Here is a 26,415-nt window from a genome sequence, read left to right on the forward strand (position 1 = left end):
TCATTACTCCGTAAAAGAGAAAGTAACTGTGTTGCAGCGGGAGATCAATGGAGCCAAGTGAATGGAACGTTTATATCTAAATCAATACCTGCGGGGAAAGCATCAAATGCCGGGGAGACGCGCTCATTTCGGCACGGTAAGTGTCTGCACGGGAGATACCGCCGTATCCATTAAAGGGATGCAAGCACCTGATGATTAGACCAACTTGTCACAATGTTATGGTATCGCTAAGTTTATTTACTCCGTTGCGTGTCGGTAATGCCCGGTGCTTTAACGATCTGCCCTGCCTGATCCCGTTGGACGGACGGCTGTTTTTGTTGGAGGCTGCCGTGTTGTAGGAGAGAGATTGCTGCAGTGGGGTGAGTGCATTAGTACATTCATCAGGCTAATCCAGGACAGGGTAGCGGAGATGATCCAGCTGCCGAGGGGGGGGACCTGAACTCAGATCACCGTGGCTGTTTGAGGGTGATGGGAGTGGAAGGTCCACCGGCAGCTGGTGGGCCACCCTTGGCCACTAACCATCCATTTGACATACATTTCATCCATGGAAACCAATATTTCTACTATTTATATTTATTTTTGCTAATATTTAATGTGCAATGACCCAAATCTTTGGCATTTATAGACAGACATATAGAAAAATCGCGAATATATAGCCGCTCTATAATTCTCTGATGAGCGATCAGGAGGAACTGCTGCAGGGATGCGTATAGAACTAGATTCACTTTTCACATGGATCAATACGAACTTAGCCAGCCAGGCAATAACAGCGCGAGACGGGGGCTTTAACATGGATCTGATGAGTGATCGCATGTAAAATTATCAATGGAGCGCAAATCTATTGTACCCAAGAGATAAAGCCGGATCCCCCTGTTTACCCAGACTTTGTTCATCTCTCTGGCTACTAAAGGGTTAGAGTGACTTGCTGTCTGCTGACCGATCATCCCGTATTCTGTCAATTTGTTATTTCAAAGCAATATTGCGTTTAACCGTGCGTGCGCTAGCACCATCAACAACCCCATTATTTCAGGGATTTGTTTACCGTCCATTGGGAATTCAAACAGGAACGTGATCGCGTCTTTCTAGAAATGTTTTTTGGGAGAGCCCGGACAAGGAGCAGCTCTTCTTGTGCCGGGGCGAACTAAACGGATATTGCAGCTCGATAAAACAGTGGTGCATATCTGCGTTGGCAGCGTCTCAGATCATGTATGGTCATGGCCGGCTAAACCAGCGATCGGTTAATATGGATATCTTCTGCTCCCGCTACGGAAGGTGTATTAAAGCTAATTTTATTCCAGCCCGCATAGTTAAACTGCGTGCCCTTGGCTGCTATTTTTATCCCCCCCTGGCATTCGTTATCTCTGTGCTCCAGCCGGTCAATGTGAATGTCAAAAAGACTCATTTAGATGTCGTAAACCTTCCAAATTTCCACGAATCTTATTTTAACCTTAAGTTCTTCTATGGAGTAAAAGCCCCTCTGACTTTGAACCATGTGATCGGTCTACAAAAAAAGTTTAAAATGTGCAGGGACTGAAGCAGAAAGGATTATTATATTAAATTACTATATTATATTACGTGTTTCGCCATGACGATAACCATGATGGTAGACATGGCTTTGGGGGCTAATCAGAAGTTATTTTACATATAATATTTTTTTATTCTTCCGCGCAGAAGGTGATCGGTGGTTCGAGTTGAATCGGCAGAGCTGCCAGCTTCCCCATGCCTCCCTCTCCTCTTGACGGCAGGCTTATTGTGGCACTCTCGAGACCGGTGAGACCTCAGGAACTCAAGCTTTGCTTAGACTCTTCTTTCCTCGAATCCAGCTCGGTCAGCGAGAGCTACAGATCTTTGCTAAGCACAAGCGTAGTGTCTCTGAACGCAGCTAATCTGACGTATATGCCCTCTTCCAACGGCTCTGCACGCTCCCTGGGTTGTGGATGTAGCAGTGCCAGCTGTTGCACTGTGGCAGCTTACGAAAAAGACAGCCAAAGCCAAAGTCAGGCCATAAGTAGCTCCACCATCTCCAGCAGTGCTGCAGGACCCTCATCCTCTTGCCACCCAAACCAAATGGTCAACAACAATGAGGGCAGCGGCACTTTGAGTCCATCTGGTGGAGTGGGAAGTCCCGTCTCTGGTGCTACCAAGCAGTTTGCCAACGTGAAAATCATCTACCCCAATGACTTGGCCAAAAGGTTAACGAAATGCACCAAAACCCACCTCCCAAACCAAGGGCCTGTTATCATTGACTGCAGACCGTTTATGGAGTACAATAAGAGTCATATTCAAGGAGCCGTGCATATTAATTGTTCTGATAAGATCAGCAGGAGGAGGCTTCAGCAGGGCAAGATAACGGTCTTGGATTTGATATCCTGCAGAGAATCCAAAGACTCGTTCAAGAGGATCTTTTCCAAAGAGATAATCGTTTATGACGATAATACCAATGAGCCAAGCCGAGTAATACCTTCGCAGCCGCTCCATACTGTGTTGGAGTCACTGAAAAGAGAAGGCAAGGAGCCTCTTGTTTTAAAAGGTACCGTGTTATCTCGCGTCTTGATATGCGTCCAGTCTAGCAATGACTGTACGGCCATTGGCATGCAGCTTTTGCATCAGTGTGGCATTTAAAAGGTTAATCCATTTTAGAAATATAGAATTTCGTGGCAGATAAAAACCATTGGGCGTATCTAGTGCGACGATTTTTTCCTGCTTTAAAGACTGAAATCTTAATCAGTCCTTGTCTTAGATTCAGCGTGGCAATTAAGAGGTTAATCCCTCTTAGAAATCTAGAATTTGATGGCAGATAAGAACAATTTGGTCCATCTAGTCTGCCCATTTTTCCTGCTGTAAGATCTTAATCAGTCCTTAGTCTTCATCCTAAATTCAGTATAGCTTAATGCCTATCACATTTAACGTTCCATACTGTATTACCCTCTACTGCTTCTGCTGGGAGGCTGTTCCACTTATCTACTACCCTCTCAGTAGCTTCCTTTCATTACATGTAAATCACTATTACTTAAAAGTGGAAACTATCAATGCAGTTGTCTGATTAAAAGTAGGCATGTAAACCTTTGCAATTCCTCGCTCTTCCTGAGAGATTGTGAAATGGTTAATTATTCTACCTTTATTTTTAATGCACAACTGACTATGGACGCACGATTTGTCTGGCAGTGAAAGGGTTACAGCCTCCTCCTCCCATGCTTGCATTTTGACTTGTAATATTACCCCTTGGGGTTTTTTTTTTTTATGTAATTCTATTTTGATCCCAACCGTGACAGTAGAAGAACGACTGATTTCTGCCAAACGGGGGAAATATCGGGGATTAAAATTATTTGGGGAAATATATACATATTTTTATATTAAGAATGATGTTCCACGCGCTTCAGGTATAGTCTATGTGCGGAATTTACAGCTATGATATTTGCGATATGGCAAAGTACCCAAGGTCGTAGAAGGACATTAACCATTTAACCCTTTGAGAGCAAGCTGTTTGTTGCTTACGTCTGTGGCACCTATAGGGTCAATGTAATACTCCATCAGTTTCATTATTATCATTATTATTGTTAGGACAGAAACGGGGTACTTTGATTGATATATCCGGAAAGTTATGTCTTAGAATAAAACCCCAAATATATCAAAACCACACTTTTGGAGTAAATTTCCGTTTTCGCGTTATGTAGTTCAATACAGGATTTTATTTACGCAGCACCGAAAAACCCAGAAGGAAATGATTACAGAGTTTATACAGCATCAAATATTGTTTTTCCCACGCTGCATGTGCTGGGTGTGTGCAGTCAACACCTTTTTTGATTTGTGTTCCCTCGCTTCCCGTAGACTAATCATTCGAACAGCTCATAGACACGGATGTGGCCCATGCGGCCCCATCTAGTCTGCCCGCTTATCCTAAAGACTCAAACCTTGTTGGTCTTTTCATAGATTCAGGAGCCGTGTGTCTATCCCGTGCATGTTTAAATTCCCTTACCGTATTAGCCTCTACCACTTCTGCTGGGAGGCTGTTCCATTTATCTACCACCCTCTGGATACATCTCACTGCAGTGTTTAAAAATTCTATTCTGATCTCTGTACAATCAATGGAGATATATAAAGGAATACTTACATTGAGGTTCTTAAATGGTTAATTATACAATCAAAATATGGACACGTTTATAATATCTTAAATAACGGATTTATTGGTAAAACTGAAAATTGTAATAAAATTTGTGCCCATGCTTTCAATGTTTTTTATAGGGTCCCTAAGCAAAAAAACCAAACACACACAAATGGGGGGGGTTGTTATTAATGATGAACTTTTTTACGGCTGTCCTCTACTATCCAAGAAGCATTCTGTGTTGTCTTTTAAGAGTGTCCGATGTCTGCGCATGCACGAGTGTTTGTGGCATTAACAGGTGCTGGTTGGGTAGCGGTACCAGCGCCAACAAAGGAAAGGGTCTCTGTAGTCCTTGGGGCACCACCATCCGTGCAGAGTGGTATTAGGGTGACCACGATGGCCATGTTTTTGACTACACAAGTGCTGCCCCCTGTAGTATGTGGGATGTATAACAGTGTAACTGTTTCGCGTCTGTGAGTTTCTATACCCCACGATCTGCAGGGGGAAGCACTCTACGTGTGCAAGTCAACAACACGTCAAATGCATGCGTGTCCTGGAAATAAAAGTGACCAACGTAGGCACCCTAGGACTGCATCAGATTATGAAAGCGTTCGTTAACGCGGTTAGCGCAGACGGCCTCATCTCATTAGGAAGTGAAAACAACCGACGGGGCAACTAACGGTAGAAATGGTGAATTCCGTGAACATAAGTCCCATCTTATTAAATGCCTGTTGTGAGCAAAATGGACCCAGTAAAAATTGCACCTGTGATCGAAAAATGAGGAGGTTTCGCTTGATTTCACCCAGGGCCAGAATCGGGTAGCCCGTGGCCACCTAAAGACGTAAGTCATACCTCCCAACTGTCCCACTTTGTGCGGGACAGTTCCAATTTTGCCACTCTATCCCTCTGTCCCTCCAAGCTCTACCTCTGTCCCAAAAAGCTTGTAGGACATTGGGATTCAAGACCCGTAGGACATCGGAGAATGCATGCCCCGCATGTGCAGCGCCGCTAGTGACCTCTACCCCCCGGGCTGCGGGGTCCCGATTAGTCCGGGGTAGAAGTTGGGAGGTATGCGTAAGTGCAGCCGCGGCCATAGATTACATTCTCAAGCTCGTGTACCATGAGCCCGGGCATCCGGTCAGTATGGAACAGGCCAGGGGCCCACCGGCCATTTGTCTGTTATGCCAGGTGGCCAGCCTGGGCCTGATTTCGCCTATATGTTGGATCATCCATTTATTAAACTGGCCCCTTAATTTTATTAACATTCAATAAAAAAAAAAAAAATATTTAAAATAAATATTTTTTTTTTTTTGTGTGTTTTTGTTTACATTTAATTTAATTGGCTTTGGGGGGAAAGGAGCCACCTTTTAGTTCCCCGTCGCATTAATAAACAGCTTTTGCCATCCATGTCTGGGGCATATTAAGGGTGCTGTTTCACTTATTCTGCTGAATTTAAAGATCTTGATAGAAAATGCCGCGGAAGAATGACTTTTTCTTTAAATGCCATGTAAAATATTCACTGGAACGCCTCATTACCATGTGACCAATAACGGGCTCCGATAGGCTGTTGCCATAGAAACTTATTATTTTTATTCACAAGGACTTTAAATCAAAATCTCCCACACTCACAGATTTCACATTCATCTATTTAAAGTTTTTTTTTAATGAATAACGGGACATTCAGGAGGGGAAGCCTTAAATCTATCAGCGGTTCTTTCAAACAGATGCTTTTTATTATTCCTTTTGAACCGACTTGATAAGGAAAGAAATCATGTTTTTATTACCTTCTTTGTACATTTCGGTTGTTCTTTTTCTAAAAAAGTTTTTCTTGCGATATCACAAAAAAAATGAAAGTGCAAGTTATTTTAAAATCGATTCTCCAACATAATCTTCTTTTATTTTATGTCCAGAATTAACACTTTAAAGGAGCCCTGCGGCTGCCTTCCTCCTCCATCGTTTCAGGGTCCTTGCCGCTGATTGGCTGCCGGAAGCAGCAAATCAGTGGCAGGAGAACACTCTCATTGAATTAAATGGGAGTGCTTTCCACGTGGAAATGAGTAGACCCCCCATCATTTGCCCAGCTAGAACTGGAGGGGGCTGGTGGCAAGTATGGAGATGAACACGCCGCCTGCACGTAAAATAGCTGCGGGGGTGGGGAAAGGGGCAAATGCAAAAGGGGTGATACTACAGAATCCCCCCCCATTCATTTGCATATGGGAAACCATGAAGATTTAAAGGGACCATGCAGCTATAATAAGCATTGCAGGGGTGTCCAAACTGCGGCCCTCCAGCTGCTGCAGAACTACATCTCCCATAATGCTCTTTCAGCTAAGGGGCTGGCTGAGGAGTATGGGAGATGTAGTCCTGCAGCAGCTGGAGGGCCGCAGTTTGGACACCCCTGCATTAAAGTGTCCCTTTAAGTGCCAGAAGTTGGCAGATTGCACTTTAGCACAAGATGCTCATTAAACGTGCGGATACCGGCTCGGCATCCCTTCAAATAGAATCCAAGCGTGTATTCCGGTTTGTCTGTTTCCTTGAAAAAGTGTATTTCCTGGCAGTTGAAGGAGCAATAATGACAAAAAAAATATATTTTCAGGGATCAATGAAAAACAACAGTTTTTCACCGCCATAGGAAATTGTAGGGGGCTTCAGTAATTTAATAAACCGATTAAAAAAAAAATATATATATATATTTTTTTTCCTTTAAAGGGGATGATAACTATTTAATATTTTCTTTTAAAACATTTCTGTTATTTTAAAAAAACAAACAATTCCATTAATAACACAATCAAATCGTTCCCTCTGAAAAGCTGCTGTCACGGGGTCAGTAATGGGGTCTTTGACGAGGGCTGGCGTGATTCGAGCGGTCGGGAGCAGTAATTGTTTCCAATTTTCACAATCTTTTTCATATGCTGTAGTCGGAGCCTTTACATAGAGGACAAGGTCTTGGGATCAAATCTAAAATAGACTTGTTTATTTGTCGTTTCGCAACCTTTTAACAATGTTTGTCCGATTTTTGTCTATTTTATATTTAATGTGTATGTTTTCAGTTTGCTAATGTCCTGATTTGTATAAGCGTGATGGGTTTTGAAGCTTCATAATGGTCGGAAACTTCAGGAATGGAAGCTTTCATGGGCAATAACTTTCTATACATTTTAGTATATGTTCTGAATGTTGGTTGGCTTTAATCCCCTTGATTTGGAATATTAGAAATGGAGATCAGCGGCAGCCTGTGGCAGGACCAGCAATATGATGCAGATAATGAGAAATGTTAAGATACACTATATGGAGAAAAGTATTGGGACATCTGCCCGTTCATCCAGTAGAGCGTCTGTGAGGTCAGACACTGATGTTGGGCAAGAAGCCCGGCTCGCAATCTCCGTTCCAGTTCATCCCAAAGGTGTTCGATGGGGTTGAGGCCAGGGCTCTGTCCCGCCGCTCAAGTTCTTCCACCCCAAACTCATCCCACCATGGCTTTATGGAACTTGCTTTGTGCTTTCCTTCATGCTGGAATAGAAAAGAATAGAAACGCGCCTTCCCACAAAGCTGGAAGCAGAGCATTGTCCAAAATGTCTTGGTATGTCCCCTTCACATTTGAAAGCCAAAACGTATGAAGTATACCCTGTACTTTGTATATATTGTATCTTTCTATGTGTCTGCCTATCTACCATTGGGGTAACTAGGGGTGGCAAGAAGTGTAAATGCCACCAGAGTCCCAGAGGCTCTAACATTTGTTTACCTAGTGACCTATTCTCTTGGTGGTCTACCAAGGAAGATGTGGTCCTTGGTGAGCAGAGATGTCTCTCATCTATATGCATTGCGAGGGATGAAGGGGGTTAATGGAATTGAATCTATAAGCATCTTTTCAGCTCTTTCTATAAATGTTTTCGCATATTGTGAGCTCCTAGAAAAGAGGGACATCAGGGGAGGAAAGAGGGGCAGAGGAATTTCTGACCCAAACAGGGACTCTCCTTAAGACAGGCAATGGGGAGGTATAATATACGATCTCCCGACACTCCTTTTATTTTAGGTGGTGTGGTTAGAGGATGAGTCTGTATCAAGGTGTCTCCAGATTGTTTTTTGACCTGTTGTGTTTAGTATAAGGATGTATTTTATTGACATAATTCTATTTAGAGCATATTTCTGCTGTTTGTAAACACATTATTGGGGGGTTTTAGGGCTGTAGAACCCTGCGGTACCCCCAGAACATTCTGAGCTTCTAGATGAGAGAGGCATAATGGGAGGAGAGAGGACACGTGAATTTGGGTCCCAAAGAGGGATTGTCCTTCCTAAATAGGCAGACTTGGTGGGCATGATATAACAGGGCATATACCAACACTGTGTGCTATCGACACAGGGAAACGAAAAAAATAATCAAAATTCAGTGTAAAGGGAATTCTACAAAGCAGACAATGACGATGTTCGGTATCACAGCTGGTTTCTAAAATGCACAGACCTTTTATAGGTGATAACAACGACAAATGACCCTTACAATATTCAGAATTTTGTGCCTGAAAAACTTGATTCAAAAACGCAAGCAGACATTGTGTATCTGGTTCTTGAGTTTTTGCTTTCGATGAATGCTTTAATGTCCCACGCATAGATGATGGCGGTGTCACCCTGTACACTCTTTTAACGGTCTATGGGCAATATTTGCTTAATCATGTTTGAGCTCTAGGGGCTACCCTAATATTTTCATCTTGCCGGTACTAATGTTTTTTTATTTTTTTTTATTTTTTTTGCGCATGTACCCTTTTTGGTAAGAAAAGCTTCTCTGTATCTCTTTGGGAAGCGTGATTTATCGTCACTGTGGTGTTAGCGTGTGTAGAAGGACAGATCACTCCTTGGTAAACATGTTTCCAGCAATGACTTCTAACGCAAAAACTCAACGTATTCATGCGCTGGCAACCGGAGCAAATTTCCACCCTGTCCTGAAGATGAACCACAGCTTTAAAAAAAAATAAATATATATATATATAATAGCGAGCGTATACTCTGCGGTTCGGCAAACATTCTATAGCCGTCTGCTTTATTTTAGGAAATGTATTTTCACCCTTTGCGATTCAGTCATAATTTATTGCCAGGACAACTGATCCCGTGTTTTTCTGTTTGTAAACACCGGTTGCTAGCTTGCCAGTCCAAGTTTAAATCCCCCGTCCTCCTTCTGCCACCACGCATTCCATGTTTGGTTCTGCGTGTCAAGCAGACGGCTCTGTTACCGTTTCGGTAGCTCAGGATCACGCTGGATAGAAAGCGATCATAGAGCCGCTCGGATTTAATTACCGTCTCAAATTATAGCCCGGTTATAATGGCGATCCTGGAAGATCACAAACGCCACTTATTTTGGTTGGTGCAGGAAAGAATAATTCACTTTATATAATATTATTATTATTTTTATTATTATTATTATTATACACAGGACTTCTTATTAAATCACATTCTCTGTGGCTCGGGCTTATTGATTGAATAGCCGATATAATGTTTTACTAACGCAGGATATTTTAATAAAAATTATTATTTATTGTAATTATTAATTATGAACATATAATAACTGTAATAATGGTTTTAATCCCATAGGAAATATTCACTTTCTAAAGTGTTCCCGTTTTTCGCAGGACAGTCCTGACTTTTGGGCTGCGTCCTGCAATGTCTCTCGTATCTGCCTCGCTGTCCCGCGTTCGCAGGCTGTGGGGATGATGGGAAGGTTGGGAAGATTCTCCGATCTCCCCTGACCGCCCATGGGAGCTGTAACGTCAGTAGAGATATGTGCTGATGCAGCTTCCACGTGGCCACCTTGTGACGCTCTGCAGATGCGGACTGCATGGTGGCACTTTGGGAATGGTGAATGGGGGGTCTCTCCTTGATGGGCCACCGCTAGCCATACCCTTTCAACAAAGGTGTCCAGATTTAGACTCCAGAAATATTGGGGTGAGGGTATGAATTATTTGTTGGAGGGGGGCGAAGTATGGACGTCTCGTCCAACATCAGTGCCTGGCCTCACAAACGCTCTACTGGATAAACGGGCAAAAATTCCCACAGAAACCCCCCAAAATCTTGTGGAAATCCTTCCCAGAAGAGTGGAAGCCGTTATAGCTGCAGAGGGGGGACCGACTTCATATTAATGTCTCTGTATTTAGAAGGCGACGTCATCAAAGTCCCTGTTGGTGTAACGGTCCATGCTTTTGTCCATATAGCGTATAGCTACTGATGAATATCTGTCTAGTGGCCGAGCAAAAACGTGTGATCTTACAACATATCCCCAGGAACAACAGACACAGGTGTCATTCATCAAACATGTCGTTCACACGTCTCGTTCATCATACGTGTCGTTCACACGTGTCGTTCATCATACGTGTCTTTCATCATATATGCTGCACAGCCTTTGTTACTATGTGACACAGGATGCACGTTACATAGAAGAGATGATTTTTACTACGTAAGTAAAAGGGTTTTGCCAGACAACACTATAAGAAAATTGGATCTAGCTGTATTACCCCGGATAAAATTGAGTCTTTAGTCAAAGCGGGTACTTTTGTATTGGACGGTAACGTTAGATTAGGGTATTTTGGAAATCCCAAAAGCTTATGGGACATAATAGCCAAATAACAACTCAAGTAGACGTCTCCGAAATGAATAAAGCAGCGATACGTTTTATCCGTTCATACAATGCAAGAATGGAACAAAGCGTAAATGATTATATCTCTATCCACAAGACATAGATGGAAAATAATAATATAAAAAATAATATACATCGTTTCTCTATACAGCCATCTAACATTCAACTGACGCTCCGCCTCACTGAAGAGGTACATTGTGGGACGTTTGTTTCATCCTTTAATTAAGGTCCATGTTAAACAGCATGTAAGGTCTATCTAGGCTGTGTAGCCCCTTTATTTTTTTTTTGTGGGGTTTGGGGTCACTGAGAAATTCCCTTGTTTTTGAAAAAAAAATAGCGCATTTTGTCAATTAAAATAACATGAAATGGATCAGAAATCCAGCGCAGACGGGGTTAATGTTGTAAATGACTATTGTAGCTGGAAACCGCTGATTTTAAGTGGAGTCTCTTCATAGGCGTACAGAGGCTCTTTATCACTCCCATCACTCCTGTGTTCCAATGGCCCTTTATCACTCCCATCACTCCTGTGTTCCAATGGCCCTTTATCACTCCCATCACTCCTGTGTTCCAATGGCCCTTTATCACTCCCATCACTCCTGTGTTCCAATGGCCCTTTATCACTCCCATCACTCCTGTGTTCCAATGGCCCTTTATCATGGCCCTTTAAGGCAGCTTTTGCAAGAATGGGGAAGAGAAGATCTCGGCGTCTTTCGGTTAAGCTTTCAAACTTAACACCTCCAATACAATTGGGCTGTGAATCGGATCGGGGGGTTATGGGTAGAAATACATGTAATTACACCACGGTTGCTGTTTAAGGGTTCCTGACGTGTGTTCACAGTACATCTAACCCCTGCGTGCTTTGCTTTCACAGCTTAGTCCTAATTTGTGTGTCGCTCGTGATTACGGGTTGTGCCCATGCGCGTGTTTGCAGGCTGCCTAATATGACTGTATGTGCAAACATTTACCTTTCTGAATGCGCTGCTTTAAATGGGATCCTCTCGGCAGAAAATACACGGCGCTGCTGCGCAGAGAATAAGAAAGACTTATTTCAGCAAAGCAGTCTTAGGAGGTAGAGATGTATTCTTCACATAACAGCAGTCTGGTAGAACGATGCAGGCGGATCGGCACTCTGGAGAGCAAACTCCGTATTTAACGTTTATTTAATAAAGAAGTATTTGGCTGGATAGTTTTATGGCAAAATGTGGCCTCAACTGACCTAACTCACTGATTGAACCATGCTTGATTTGTGCAAAATGATCCTAAAACTTTAACAGGCGTAAGCATGGAGATACCCATTTATTTTAAGGGTTACAATGTATTAAATTACGTTAAGTAACACTGCTTGCCACCCACCAGGGATCCAGCGCGTCCTTAGCTACCTGTGCTAGTGCCACCCGAGTTACCTGGAGCTCAGACGTTGGAGGTCGGCACTCACGCCAGGACAGATGATCCTTGGGTCAGATTCATCCAAAGAGATAACCTGAAACCTGGGCTCCATTCCATATCCTATGCCCTATGGGTCGCGATCTATACTTCAGAGCCCAAACATCTCTATCCTGAACCCATAACCCATTCTCACGTAGTTAAGCAGATCTGGGCCGTTATACTTACTACACAGCCGAGCTCTCGCTACCTACTCGCCTCTAGCAATCCGGGACTCTGGGCACCAAGTTGCTATTTTATAGCACAGTGTCATGTGACCTTTATAACATGGTGAGATGCACGGACGTCCATGTTTCCTGAAAATGCACAGGAGGTGAAGGTGCAAACTGCTTAACTATTTCAGCGCTGCACCTTTGTGTCAATCATCAAGTAACGTGGCCGGACTGGCAATGGCGGGACGGACCTGGCACTTTAAGGCCAGCGGCTGCCTAATGACGGCAGCTTATGGCTGGATATGCGCAGCCAGATGGATTTTTTTTGCTGACGTATGGCTGCTGGAGTGGCAGATCCGATGAGTGTGTGATGCCCATCTGGCATTTGCACAGTGTGCCAGACGGCCAGTCCAGGCCTGACTGTAATAACATTTATAACAATTTAAGTTCTAGTAAAAGCCAGTATTCCTCCGTTTAATCTACGAAGCTTTTTTTGCGATAAAATGCTATATTTAAAAGCCGCTGCTCTTTCATTCAGAAGCTCTCGGCTTTTATCTGTAATGCGGTTCTTCCGCCGGTGCTTCGGCAGCAAAAAGTAAAATAAATGACATTGTATATCTGATTCACGGATACGATTTTCCATTTTTTCCCCCCGTGCTACGTGTTTTTTTTTTTTTGCCGCTCTTCCAGCAATCTGTGACACTTCTGTTCCTGGCACACAATCTGCCGGCTCCGTCGTGAGGTTTTTTGGCTGATTTCTCTAATGGTCAGAGGTTTTTCGCAGGGCACTGATAGCCTTAAGGCGATGTAACCAGCGGCGCGGAAAAAATTGGGCTTGAATGCTGAAGCGTTTACGACAATCTCTGTTGCCACCTGTCACATGTTATTTGTCAGATCGCACACCCAGGTTAAAAATAAAATGTAGGGAGGCTGTCTATTACCTGCTTTATTTAACATGACTTCTGCATGATTGGCTGCTGCCGCCACAATACATTTATTTACAAACGGGTTACCAGTCTTATTCAAATGCCAGATCTAAAGAGTTATATTTCATATTTTCAAGGTGTTTTGTTACCTCCCCAGTAACTCATATACGCGCTGACACACATATTTACACACACATTCTCACATTTACACAAACGTACACACGCTATCACGCTTACACATACTCGCATATACTCACACATTGTTAAAATACTAGTAACTGCAATATTTGATTAACCCTTTAGCACCCAGAGGTTTTGGCCAACAAAAAGGACCATACTGTGTTCAATGATTTAATTCCAGGCCAGTGAGGACACCGTAGTTTATATAGCTGGCCGATCGTTTATAAACCAAAATAAAAGGGAAACAAAATAATAATAAAAAAAATAATAATAAATAAAAAAAATAATTAATAATAAAAAATTATATATATATATATATATATATATATATATATATATATATATATATATATATATATATATATATATATAAAACGTTATTAAATTAATTATAAAAGAAAAATTCTCTCCCTGCCTCAATATAAAGCGTAATTCCTCTTGATCAACCTAATATAATGCGGATTTGGAGCATGACTCTTTTTGTGGACTGTGTCCCCCGCCATCCTGGGGAGGCAATAGATGCCCACAGTCTGCCTACAGCAGATAAGTGAGTCAGCAGATGGTAATTACTAGTAAATATTGGAATTTTGTGTTTTTTATGTATATTTTTTTTATATTGGAAGTAACTATATTTAATGTTTAGTCTCCCCCTTTAAGTGATGTAAAGGGGATATCGGTGTTATTACACGTATTGCTAGTCATGTCTGCTCTTAGTATGTATTCAGTTTTTAGTAGGCAGTCAATCACATCGTTGTAACTGACCTTGAGCCAAGCAGGAATACACGGCTCACGCTGTATACATATAAGCTTAGGAGATATTTACAGTAAGTGATGTATTACCTGAAATTCAGGTTCAATGTGATTGAACATACGCTGGTTTGCACGTTCCGCAGGGCAGGTACGGCAGTCTTGCCTCTTACTGATAGAAATAAACATTTTAAAGGGACAATCATCCATGCGTGGTGGGACAGGGGGTAATTATATCAACCTACTGAGGGTATATGGCCAAAATATATCCCCCCATCACCCCTATATCCCGATCCTATCCCTGTGACTTGTTGGTCACAATAGGAAGGGCTTAAAGCAAAGTGCATGCTGATAAAGGATTGTCAAATAGTGTTGAATGGGAGGGCTTATGGGCTCCAGAGTTGTATGCAGGGAGAGTGAAGGCCTAGCGGCGTGAAGCCTGCGGATGAGGGTTGAGGGGCTGCCAGATAGTGTTGTGTCTGTGGTGGGGAGTTGTTGTAAAGTCTTGTGTACCCAGATGAGGGAGAGGAGGGAAGAGAAAGAAAGAGAGAGATGGAAGTAGACAGTAATAAGAAGAAGGAGACAAGAGGGGAGAGAGAGACAAGGTAGTAGACAGTAAGAAGGAGACGAGAGAGAGAGAAGGTAGTAGACAGTAAGAAGAAGAAGAAGGAGACGAGAGAGAGAGCGAGAAGGTAATAGACAGTAAGAAGAAGAATTAGACGAGGAGAGAGAGAGAGAGAGAGAGAGAAGGTAGTAGACAGTAAGAAGAAGAAGGAGACGAGGAGAGAGAGAGAGACAGAGAGAGAGAGAGAGAGAGAAGGTAGTAGACAGGAAGAAGAAGGAGAGAGAGAGAAGGTAGTAGACAGTAAGAAGAAGGAGACAAGAGAAGAGAGAGAAGGTAGTAGATAGTAAGAAGAAGAAGGAGACGAGGAGAGAGAGAGAGAGAGACAGAGAGAGACAGAGAGAGAGAGAGAAAGAGAAAGAGAAGGTAGTAGACAGTAAGAAGAAGAAGGAGAGAGAGAGAGAGAGAAGGTAGTAGACAGTAAGAAGAAGGAGACAAGAGGAGAGAGAGAGAGAAGAAGAACATATCTGTGTAGATCATTTTAATCACCAGAAAGAAATAAATATATCTGTGCACCTAATTTCAAGGATGGACACATAAACTAGTCTCACATGTAATGCATGTATTATACATGAATACAAAAGTAGTATGAAGTTGTATGTGACGTTTTCATGTAACAGTAATGTGTATTATACACAGGTGAGAATGATAGCCAGGATTTTACAAAATAACTTATTAAGTACATAAGACTATTTGGTTGCCAAAATCGCAGAAATAGCTTCAGCCCCATGCGCAGGGAGACGTGATTGGTAGAACGTGGACCCTTCCCTTCGAGGAAGAACATGAATCTAGTTATTAGAGGCAGCAGCTACGTACTGAGACTAATGGGATGATCTTCTCAGTAATCATCGTTTAGATACATTTGGTTCATTTGTAAGTATAGTCTGTAATTAAATTATCATCAAATCCTTTTTTTCCCTTCCCCATAATAAGCAGAGTTTGTGTGTCCTGTTAAGGAAAATTGAATTAAATATCGTCACGCGCATTACTAGAGCCTCCGGGGGTGAGTGCGCTTTATCCTCCTGACTTACAGTGATGGATCATAAGACGTGGACCATCATTCATGGTTTCCATACGTCCCATCATTGCAAAAGACCAAAGACACTTTTGGTTTTAGAGGGTGCCGCTAGAGGTAAGCCTGGGGGTCAAGCGATACCAAGACTTTTTTATGTGACCGTGACATATTCATTGGATACAATTAATTAACAACTGCTGTTTAAACACACATTGTTAGGACCGTAGAACCTTGTGATACGCTCGTTCCCAGCAAACATTCTGAACTCCTGGAAAAGTGGGCAACAGGGGGGGACAGGGGAGCTCAGGGACTGTCCCTCTGAAAAAATGAAACGTAATGCAGTACCTGTGTTCATCACCCATACAATGAATTAACATTTATCTCTGACATTTAGTTCTCCCATGAAAGAGAAACAAACACTCAGTTGCATAGCAGTTGTTTATTTGCTGTGAATGGATAGTAAAGAATGTAGGTAAACTTGTCTCAAATTTTTGCCCCCCCCCCAGCTATTTGCAGTGTAAGAGGCGTGTTTGGGATGTGATATATTTACCTCCAGTCAGCTCCGGGGCATCTTGGGTAACCCTCTGGGGGGGATCCAACAAGATCCCTGTGACCCCTATGGAAAGCGCTTCCTCTGATTTCAATGGGAACACTTTCCTGCCACTGCTTTCCTGCTTCAAATATCAGATTAAGAGGGAGTGGGATGCTAGAGCTCTGGAGCTGCAGCTTCTCCTTAAGGTAAGTATTTTGCACGCGGCTAGCACTAGTATATCGTATCAATCTAAAAACTATGATTAATGACTAAGATCTTCTCGTTGACGAATAATTATCATATTGGTTTCTACAATGACTCGTTTCTTCGAGACGATCGATAATGTGCCATCTGTCAAAGCTGCAGACCAGGGGGATAACTTGTACTTCTGCCTGGATTTTTTTGTTTCTGTGTAAACATGCGATCTAAACAAATAAGGAAGATTCTTCTGTATTTATACAGCAGCAGAAAGTTGAGTGGTGTCTGCCAAATGGGAAGGTTCTCCAAACAGATCTGCAAGGACTCCAAGTCCTTCTTGCCTCCGATTTGTCTACTCTATCCTATCACTAGTACGTACCCCAAAACATTTTTTTTTGGAAAGGAAGGGTGAATATAATGTAGGAACGTGTAATGACAGAGCTCTTTAACCTGTTTAACCTGTACAGTCTAAGAGCAGACCTTGCAACAAGTTATTGTATATGAACAAAGAATGATGATAAAAGAATCCGTTTTGCCTTTGGGTGACCCAATGATCCCAGAGCTTTATCAACCAATCAATGTAAACAAAAATTCATATTAATATTTTATTGGCTTTAAATAAAGTTTGTGAATTCTTGGTATGTCTGATGAATAGAGAAGATTTGGGGAGTTATCAGATAACTCAAGAGGGTTCTAGGAGGTCAAGGAACCCACTGATGGTCATTAAGTTGGACCACGGTGGCTTATTCTCTGATATTCATCCTCTGTCTAGGATATCATTCCACATACCTTAGACACACGTTCTTTTTTTGCCCCGCTTGGGTTTCATTTGCATCATGTGCTTGATGTCTAACGAGGGTCTCCATGCTATTCAGGAAGCAGAACATTCAGCATGCACAATAATTAAAACACATACTGGGGATAACTCCTGGTTCTCGGGATAGACCTGAATTATTTGAAACTTGGTTTAGACCTTTTAGGGTCCTTGACCCATGAATTATACATTTATTTCCCCCAAGGCCAGAGAGAAACCAGAATACTGACTTACAGAGACCAACACTGGGGCAAAGTTCTTTTTGTGTTACACTGGTTACAGGACTTGGTGTGTATTGTATTTTTAGTTTTTCTGGATAAAATGCTGCCACATGGTTTCTACAGAAATACTGGACGCAGACAATGAATGTTTCTGTAGCCAACAAAGACAGACACAAAAAATGCAATAGTAGGTATTATAGGTATATCCAATTAGGATCTCCTTTTCTAACATTTCTCCTCCTGTACTCTGTTAAATCCCTTTATGTATTTAAATGTTTCTATCACATTCTTTCTCTTATTATTTCCTGATAATTTATAACCTGTGTTTTCGTGAACTTTCAAGGAATGCTCTCTGATTGGTTGTTGCCATAGTAAATAAAAACGGCTTCTTAGGTTCTAATACATCATATTAGTATCAAGTTTGTAGAGGACTTCTCGTTCTCCCACCAACCACCTCCTTTTAACATCAAAATGTTGAAATTGTGTCTACAACTATAGCAAAGCACATATTACTTTTATTATTATTATTATTATTATTATTAATTATCATTAATATTATTATTATTCATAGTCCTCCAAAGTTTATTTCAGAAGAGAGTTTTATCACATCTCTACACCACTGAATACGCAAAAAAACATTATTTTGGCAATTTCATTAATCAATTCGGGTTAACGCAGCCTCGTTCCCCATATGGCGCCATAAAACTAAACAAGGCTGATTTACAATGGGATAGAAGTACCGTCCTTGTCATTTTGTTTCAGTTGAGTAAATAAAATCCCAAGCCACCTGTTACCATTACATCATTGTTCCCAAGATCACAGTTGCACGAAAAGCTTTAAACAAAGTAGTTCTTACATTGTTTGCACTCAAAGAGTTGATGTCATGCCAGCTGATGTCATTGTATGCCTTTGTATAATTGCCATAGTAACCAGGCAGGTGGAAAGCCTACTGCTGATGTCATCGTAAATAAAATGGTTAAAAAAAAAAAACGAAAGGAAGAGAGTTTTGAAAGCAGTTGGACTCTTAACTGAAGCCAGTTCCTGGCGCTCGGCATCAACGGGACAGTTGGCAACTATGCAGTTTGCATGGAAAATGTGTAGATCACAACCTCGTGGGGTCAGAGCAGACTCCCAGGACTCCCAGCCAAACAAAGGGAGTTGTTTAAGGCAGCTGAAATGTCAGGAGCTGCGTGTGACATTTAAATTAAAATTTTAATAAAAACTTTGTTGATCTTAACGTTGGTTTATAATTAATACTGTCGGAAAGTAGCCTTTAATTTTTGGCAATCTACTCAAACTCTGTTTTTTATATAATATACTCATCTTTAGTAATCAAGAGCACCCCTGTCAATTAATTACAAAGGGAATTTGGAATTATGTTTCAGATCATCAAACTATTTTTAATATCAAAAACAACGAGACTAAACACATTTATTGATGGTAAATAGTTAATAAAAACCTATATCACCTATATGAAAAAATAATTGCCCCCCCCTAAACCTAATAACGATTGAGATAACTGGCAATGAGTGTTTTGCATCGCTGCGGAGGAATTCTGGTTAATTCTTGAGGCAATTGTTTTAATTCAACCACATTGGAAGGTGTTCAGCAATCGGATTCAAGTCAGGAGTTGGCCAAAACCTTCATTTTTTTCCCCTTTTGATCCATTTAGAGGTGGATTTCTTTGTGTGCTTCGGATCTCGGTCCTGCTCCATAACCCAACTGCGCTTGAGCTTTAGGTCTTGAGCTGATGGCCGGACGTTCTCCTTCAGACAGCCCCGGACCATCACACGACCACCACTGCGGTTGCTAATTTGTACGATGTTCTTATTGTGGAATGCTTTACGTCAGATGTATCGGGACCAATGTCCACAGAATATCATCCCAAAAGTCTTGGGGGTCATCAAGATGTTTTTGCCTTCGTGTTCTTTTTGGTCAGCAGTGGTTTTTGTTCCCCTGGATGCCATTTTTGTGAAGTCTCTTATTGTTGACTGGTGACCACTAACCTTAACTGAAGCAAGTGAGTCCTTTACATATTAGTCTGGGTTCTTTTGTGGCCTCCTGGATGAGTTGTCGATGCGATGGAGGAATTTCATGCTGGGATATGCCATGTCAGAACATTTTGTCAGTTTGTAACACTCTGATTACTAAATGTGATTTTTTTTTTTTTTTTTTTTTTTTTTTTTTTAGGTTTTTTTGTGCGTGATACGGCATAGAATATATCGTAAGTCAGCAGCTACAGTGTAGCGGCGGTTTTCATTTATGTTTATTGCGTTCGTTATACAGCAAAGTTCTGGTATGACGTAAACATGATTTATTTTGGAAAACTGAGCATTCATGTTAATGTGACATTAAAATATTTAAATAAGCCCACACAGTCTTGCAGTTTATAGCCTGTATCTTTATTACCTCTTGGCACGGCAGACTAATAGCGATACTGAAAGCATATCCAGGTTGAGGAAAAGGCCAGGCATCGTTTTACATGCAGAGATTTGAAAGACATAGAAATAGCACCGGGTGAGTATATTTAGGCTCATGGGGGGGAAAAAAAATCTGACCTGGAAAAGCATTAAAACTTAGTGGAGTGAGCAAGTCAGGGTATATTAATTGGTCTTCCAGCGCTGAAGAGGTTAAAGAGCATATGTGATTTACCAAATCCTATGTTATACAGTTTTGTACGCTGAAGTACTATAAAAATATGCACTATATGTATATCTGTGTGTGCGTATATATATATATATATATATATATATATATAGTATAATAATAATATATTATTATATATATATATATAACATTAGAAACCCACTATATACTTATATTATGGGAGCAGCCCATATTCCTTTTTTACAACCTACTTAATACCCCTTTTATTAAACTGTTAAATTGTCAATTACCGTATTTGCTTATAAGACGACCCCCCCAACATTTGAATATTAATTTAGGAAAAAAAGTAAAAGCCTGAATATAAGACTACCTCATGCTTCTGCTGGCACTTCCGTGCTGGAAGGTCATGTCACTCCGGCGCTCCGTCATCGAAGCCCCGGCGGAATTGCCAGGCAGCAGCGGAGGTTGTCTACGCGCATCGCTCAGACGTGAACCGGCTGCCAGAGTGCAGGATCCAGGTCCCCTGCAGCGCTGCGGGCGATCTGGATCTTATTCTTAAAGTCAGATCTCTATTTGAGGTCCGATTATAAGACGACCTCGAATATAAGACGGGGGGTATTTTTCAGAGCATTTCTGAAAAAACCTTGTCTTATTCAAGCAAATATGGTAATTACAAATGAAATTGGTACATATCTCATAATTTGATAAAAATCATCAGCAAATAACACCCTAATATTCTTACTTCTAACTTAATTAGTCTAATATATTGCATAGGGAAGTTGGCGAGATGAAATGCATAACCTCACCTGAAATTCAAGGTTTAGTGAATATATCCCAAAAGAGGCATTACATTATTTGATGACTACTGACTAAATATAGCCCCCTTTAATTTTGACTTTTATATTAGTCACAATTATCACCCCTGGAAACTCATCGCGTTTGACCAATCTTGGCTTATATGATGTGAACTTTTGATAAAAAATACAAGCTATAAGTGCTTTCAATAAATGGATGTACTTATGCCAAAAGCTGTAACGGTTTCCTTATTAACAATAGAATTTTTAAGTATTAAATGGCTTTCTCACCCACGATATTCACTAATCCCAGGCTCTTCTCCCTTTGAAAACGGCATTACACGCAAGAAAATTATAAAGTATAAATGAAAAATGTAACTCTTATTTTTTATATTAATTTATTAATTATTAATTTATGCAACTCGTAAGTACTAGTTCTAAATAACCAGATCTACAAAATAAATCACAATGTAGTAAATTACAATGGGGTTTGTACAATTTACAGATGTGCCGGGTATTTGTGAGTAAGAGTGGGATTCACCCATGGCTAACATGCTCTACATAACCAGACGTAGACTGTGATCTCATGTCTTCAAGAACCCATTTGGTGTCATCATGTCATGATAAGAAGAAGACTTGAACTGTCTACTTTAAATGATCATTTTCTCCCCCCTTTGCAAATGCATGGAGGGATTGAGCAGAGCAGCATCACCCCATGCTTTTGCCTCCCGACGCTCAGCATCCAGGTTTGGTCGAAGACATATCTTGCTTGCCAAAGTGCCTGCTCGGTAGAATCACAGCCAGCCGGCTTGCGCATGAGACCCCCACCCAGTAGTGCGGAAAGGGCTCCCACTGATTGCCTGTCGCTCATTGACTGCCCCTTTACAAACATCTGTCGGTATACGTTTTTGGGCGCAGTTATATTGTTACTATATGCTCTTTTTTTTTCCAGGTGGACTCAGCAGTTTCAAACAGAACCACGAAAACCTCTGTGATAATTCCCTCCAATTACAAGATTGCTCTGATGGAGGGGGAGCCTCAGCTGTGTCAATCACACTACCTCAATCCGTCCCGAGCACTCCGGACATTGAAAACGCGGAGCTGACCCCCATCTTGCCCTTCCTTTTCCTTGGAAACGAACAAGATGCCCAGGACTTAGAAAAGATGCAGAGGATGAATATAGGCTACATCGTCAACGTAACCACTCACCTTCCTCTCTATCACTACGAGAAAGGAGTCTTCAATTACAAGCGGCTACCGGCAACGGACAGCAACAAGCAGAATCTCAGGCAGTACTTCGAGGAGGCCTTTGAGTTTATTGGTGAGTGGTAAATAATTTGCGACATCATATCGGCAATATACGTAGGAATAGGCGGCATATATCGATCAGAAGAAACTGGTGGAAAGAGCACCTTTTTCGTTCATGGAGTAACATTTTATAGTCGTCTGTAGATGTGTACATCACATGTATTATCATTAACCCCTTAATGACAAAGCCCGTACATGTACGGGCTCAAAATGCATTGTTTTCAATGGGTTTTGGGACCGCCCATTGTCCTTAAGGGGTTAAATTAAATGTACAATTGCGCTTACCGGTATTATTTCTATTGGGCAAAAGCTATACTTAAGCAATATCTTTTCAAACATCACGGATGGGAAGTTGGAGTCCAATATGCAGGATGGTGGCCGTGAAGGGGTATCCAAGGACCACCTCCTGTTAGAGGTTGAGCGCCATTGGCGGGCTGAGTTAGCAGGCGCCATGTTCTCTGGTTGGCCACTGGTTCATGGTGGAGAATCAGTGCCAAATTATATTCAAACATCAAGTATTGAGGAGTAGCTTTCCTTCTTAAAGAAGTACACTAAATGTATACCATAGGGGCAGCCATCGTAACATCCCATTCTCTTGATTTGCATGATTATTTCTCCCCATTGTCTCTCCCCTACTGTTAATTTGCCCATTGCTGTTCAGACAGGCTTTGTAATGGTAGAGGGAGTAGAAGGCAGAGAATCATAGGACATTTAATGGATTAGATCATGCTGGCTGTGCCACAGACCCCCCCCCCCATTAAACCATTAAACAAACAAAAAACCCACAAACTATAGAAAGTGTCCATTATAGAATTAAGAAGCTGTGACGGACACAAAATCATATAGACAATAGCGTATTAGCCACTTCGCGTCCTCCTCGTGGCTGTGGCCGGGGATGATTGCTTTATGGGTTATCGTGAAAGCTATTAATTTGCAGTACTAGAAAAGTATGAACGAAGAGAGTAATCTCTTACTAAACCCCTGCTTGAAATTACTTTCTACTAAATGTCAAGTTAATTTTAGTGGAGGGAATATCTTTTGATTGGGTGCAAAACACGTCTTGATATTGAAAGATTCATAACGTGTTTTCGGAAAAAAAGTACATAAGTAAGAGTTTTACCTTCTTTGCGTTCGAGTGTTACAAGCTGTGAAATAAAAAGATGCCAATAAGACTGTATTTCAGCGTAAGCGTGAGTGGATGGGTTGTACAGTTGGCAAAATGAACAAACGGCTAACTTTTGATTGGTTCAAAGAATATATATAAGTAATCAAATTAAAAATAAGTTATTTCTTTGTGTTAGCAGAATTCTATGGGGCATGGTGAGAAAAAAGCATCAAATACAGTGGATGGCTGATAAGCTTTTAGGCTGGAGAGTAAGCCAAGGCTACTGGGACAAAAATATGGGCGCCCAAATCACATCTTCTACTCCAAGCATTTTTCGCAGTTTGCCTGCCATTTGGCAAAAAGTTGCGGCAAATTCACTAAAGCCAACTAGCATTTGCACCCCCCAAAAAATCGCACACAATTGCAAGAGATAAAAAAATTGATGTGAATTCCTAAAAAAAGAAAGAAACTTGCAGATTTATTAACCGAAATTCAGAATTCTGTTTGTTTTTTTTTTAAGGTTAAAGGGGGACCCCTATTAAACCCTCTTGGGAGTTAAAAGTAATAAAAAGGAGTCCATGGGAGTTACAGACCCAACCCACTCCCCAGTGGGAGTACTGAATAGGATTAAAAGTATTTTAAAAATAAATTGGGGAGGGGGGCATCTATGTCAGCCCTCATTTCATACCTGTTGAAGTGAGCGGAAATAACCAGCTTAAGAAAACCTTCTAGATCCCATCCGGTTCCTCTCCCCTTCCATCCATTCCTGCCCTGTAGGATCGAGAGATTGGGGGGGGGGAGAAAAATATTGGCTTTAGTCAAAATTTTTAGAATTTTATATGATTAATTCTATTAAATTATAAAGTCCTGGAAACGATCCACCAATTATTTCGGAGGTATCTAGCGTCTTACTATCTAGCATTGTCTCTCTCTCGTACTCCTTCCCTGTAATCAAGCGATATTTCTATTTCTTTTTAGAGGAAGCCCACCAGTGCGGGAAGGGTCTTCTCATTCACTGCCAGGCCGGCGTTTCGCGCTCTGCCACCATAGTCATCGCGTATCTAATGAAGCACACAAGGATGACCATGACTGATGCCTACAAGTTCGTCAAAGGAAAGCGACCAATCATATCTCCCAATCTGAACTTCATGGGACAGTTGTTGGAATTTGAAGAGGACCTAAACAATGGAATTACACCCCGGATTCTCACACCAAAGCTTATTGGGGTAGAGACCGTCGTGTAGCAGAAGATCTATTTTTTTTTATTTTTTTTCTCCTTCAAGCAAAAGTGTTCGAAATAAAATGATATTAAAGAAAAAACTTTCTTACCTATTTCTGGATGAAGATAATACCAGAAATAATAAAAAAAAAAGTGTAAGGGTATAATATTGGTAAATAATGACTTTGGGTGCTTTTCTGGTTCTAATCATGGAACGCAAAAGATTTAAAGCTTAAAAAAAAAAAAAGATAATTCTGCTTAAAAGCTTACGAAAGGAGGTCTGTGCAGGTTCATGGACTGGGGTAACTAATGGAAATCGAAAAAATAAGTATCCAGGTATGGGCCTTAACTCCAAAGACATTCTCCCGAGAGAACACGAGTGCGATGACAAATTAAACCATATCTGCCATAAGAAATATATATATTAAAAAAAAGAAATATCTCCAACTGTTAAATCCGGGTGTGTTCTGTTATATTTTTGTATTGGGTTGATAAGGTTTCATAAATAAGGAACTTTGACCATTTCTTGCCCCTTTGCGGCATATCGTGCAATAATTCTGTCTTGAGCGTGAGATCTGTTAGAGCGGGCTGAATGTGGCGGCGTACTAGAGAAGGAGGAAAGTTTAAAACAAAAGCAATTATTATATATTTGTTTTCATTTGAAATCTGGTTATGGTGCCATAAACCTTTTGTTAAATATGTATATCAGAATGTAAAAAAAAAAATAATAATAATAAGAGGTTTTATTTTAACTATTTTTTGCACAAAAAAATATAGCTGTGTTCCCGTTGTCTGTGTAAAATGTCATTTTGACTATAAAACTGACAAAAAAGTTATTTTGACAACGCATATGTCTCATTTATTTCTATTTCTATCTATATTTGGTATGTTATTGAACAATGTGTGCTTTTTAACCCCTTCATGACAAAGCCCGTACATATACGGGCTCACAATGCATTGCTTTTAATGGGTTTAAGGACAACCCATTATCCCTAAGGGGTTAATTTAATTGGTAATTTTTATCTGTAGCCCGAAATTAAGACATAGCTCAAAGCAGCCAATCAGTGTAAAGAATTGTCAGACGGCAGGGCTGCAGCTTCTACTTCAGGTGGTTTTTCTCGAAGAATGCATATTAAAGTACTCGCAGAGTTGTTCTTCTTTACAGGGGGCTGTCAGGAACATTAAACTGCCCCTTTAATGTATAAACAGACATTTTCCTAATGTTTTTTTTTTGTTCAACAACATTTATTTTAATACTACCTCTGAACTCCTGTGCTTAGAACATAACATTGCTCGCATGCATCTGCCCTGATTGGCTGCTTATTTTGTATCCTTTTTGTTAATGCTGTGACTTGGTGAATCTGTCATTTTTCACATTTTTGACATATTACATTTACACGCAGAAATTTAGAAAGGCGCCACTCTTAACATAGTTAGGCAGATGGAACCGGTTATGAAAAAGACATTGTCATTGAAATCGCATGCCTTCGCCTGAAACATGCAAGAATTAAAGGTGCAGGCGCTCGCATACGTTGGCAAGCAACTAGTATGTTGTGGTATGACTGTTGGCCCCGTGATAAAGACAGCCATGTCAATTTTGTGTCAAAACAACATCTCTCAGGGAAGAAGTAGTTAGAGAAGAACATCTCTTTGGCTGAGAAATGCACGGACAAGATCCGCTTGGGCCTCCATGCGGCAGTCTCAGCTTGGGCCTCCATGTGACACTATTAGCTTGGGCCTCCATGTAACTGTATCAGCTTGGGCCTGTGACACTATTAGCTTGGGCCTCCATGTAACTGTATCAGCTTGGGCCT

The 26,415-nt window shown here is 41.1% G+C and overlaps 1 protein-coding gene and 1 long non-coding RNA gene across 2 annotated transcripts; both read left to right on the plus strand.

Moving 5' to 3' along the window:
• Window positions 1–12: 12 nt before the first annotated feature.
• On the plus strand, window positions 13–25,448 carry DUSP10 (dual specificity phosphatase 10). The gene is made up of 4 exons (XM_053459604.1): window positions 13–136; window positions 1,672–2,530; window positions 21,922–22,290; window positions 24,361–25,448. The coding sequence occupies exons 2-4, from the start codon at window positions 1,720–1,722 to the stop codon at window positions 24,624–24,626; spliced, it is 1,446 nt and encodes a 481-aa protein (XP_053315579.1). The 5' UTR covers window positions 13–136; window positions 1,672–1,719; the 3' UTR covers window positions 24,627–25,448.
• On the plus strand, window positions 14,461–14,834 carry LOC128483406 (uncharacterized). The gene is made up of 2 exons (XR_008351067.1): window positions 14,461–14,657; window positions 14,689–14,834. It is a non-coding gene; the product is annotated as an uncharacterized LOC128483406 (long non-coding RNA).
• Window positions 25,449–26,415: the final 967 nt, after the last annotated feature.

This window comes from Spea bombifrons, chromosome 3 (assembly GCF_027358695.1).
Source record: "Spea bombifrons isolate aSpeBom1 chromosome 3, aSpeBom1.2.pri, whole genome shotgun sequence".
Lineage (NCBI taxonomy): Eukaryota > Metazoa > Chordata > Amphibia > Anura > Pelobatidae > Spea > Spea bombifrons.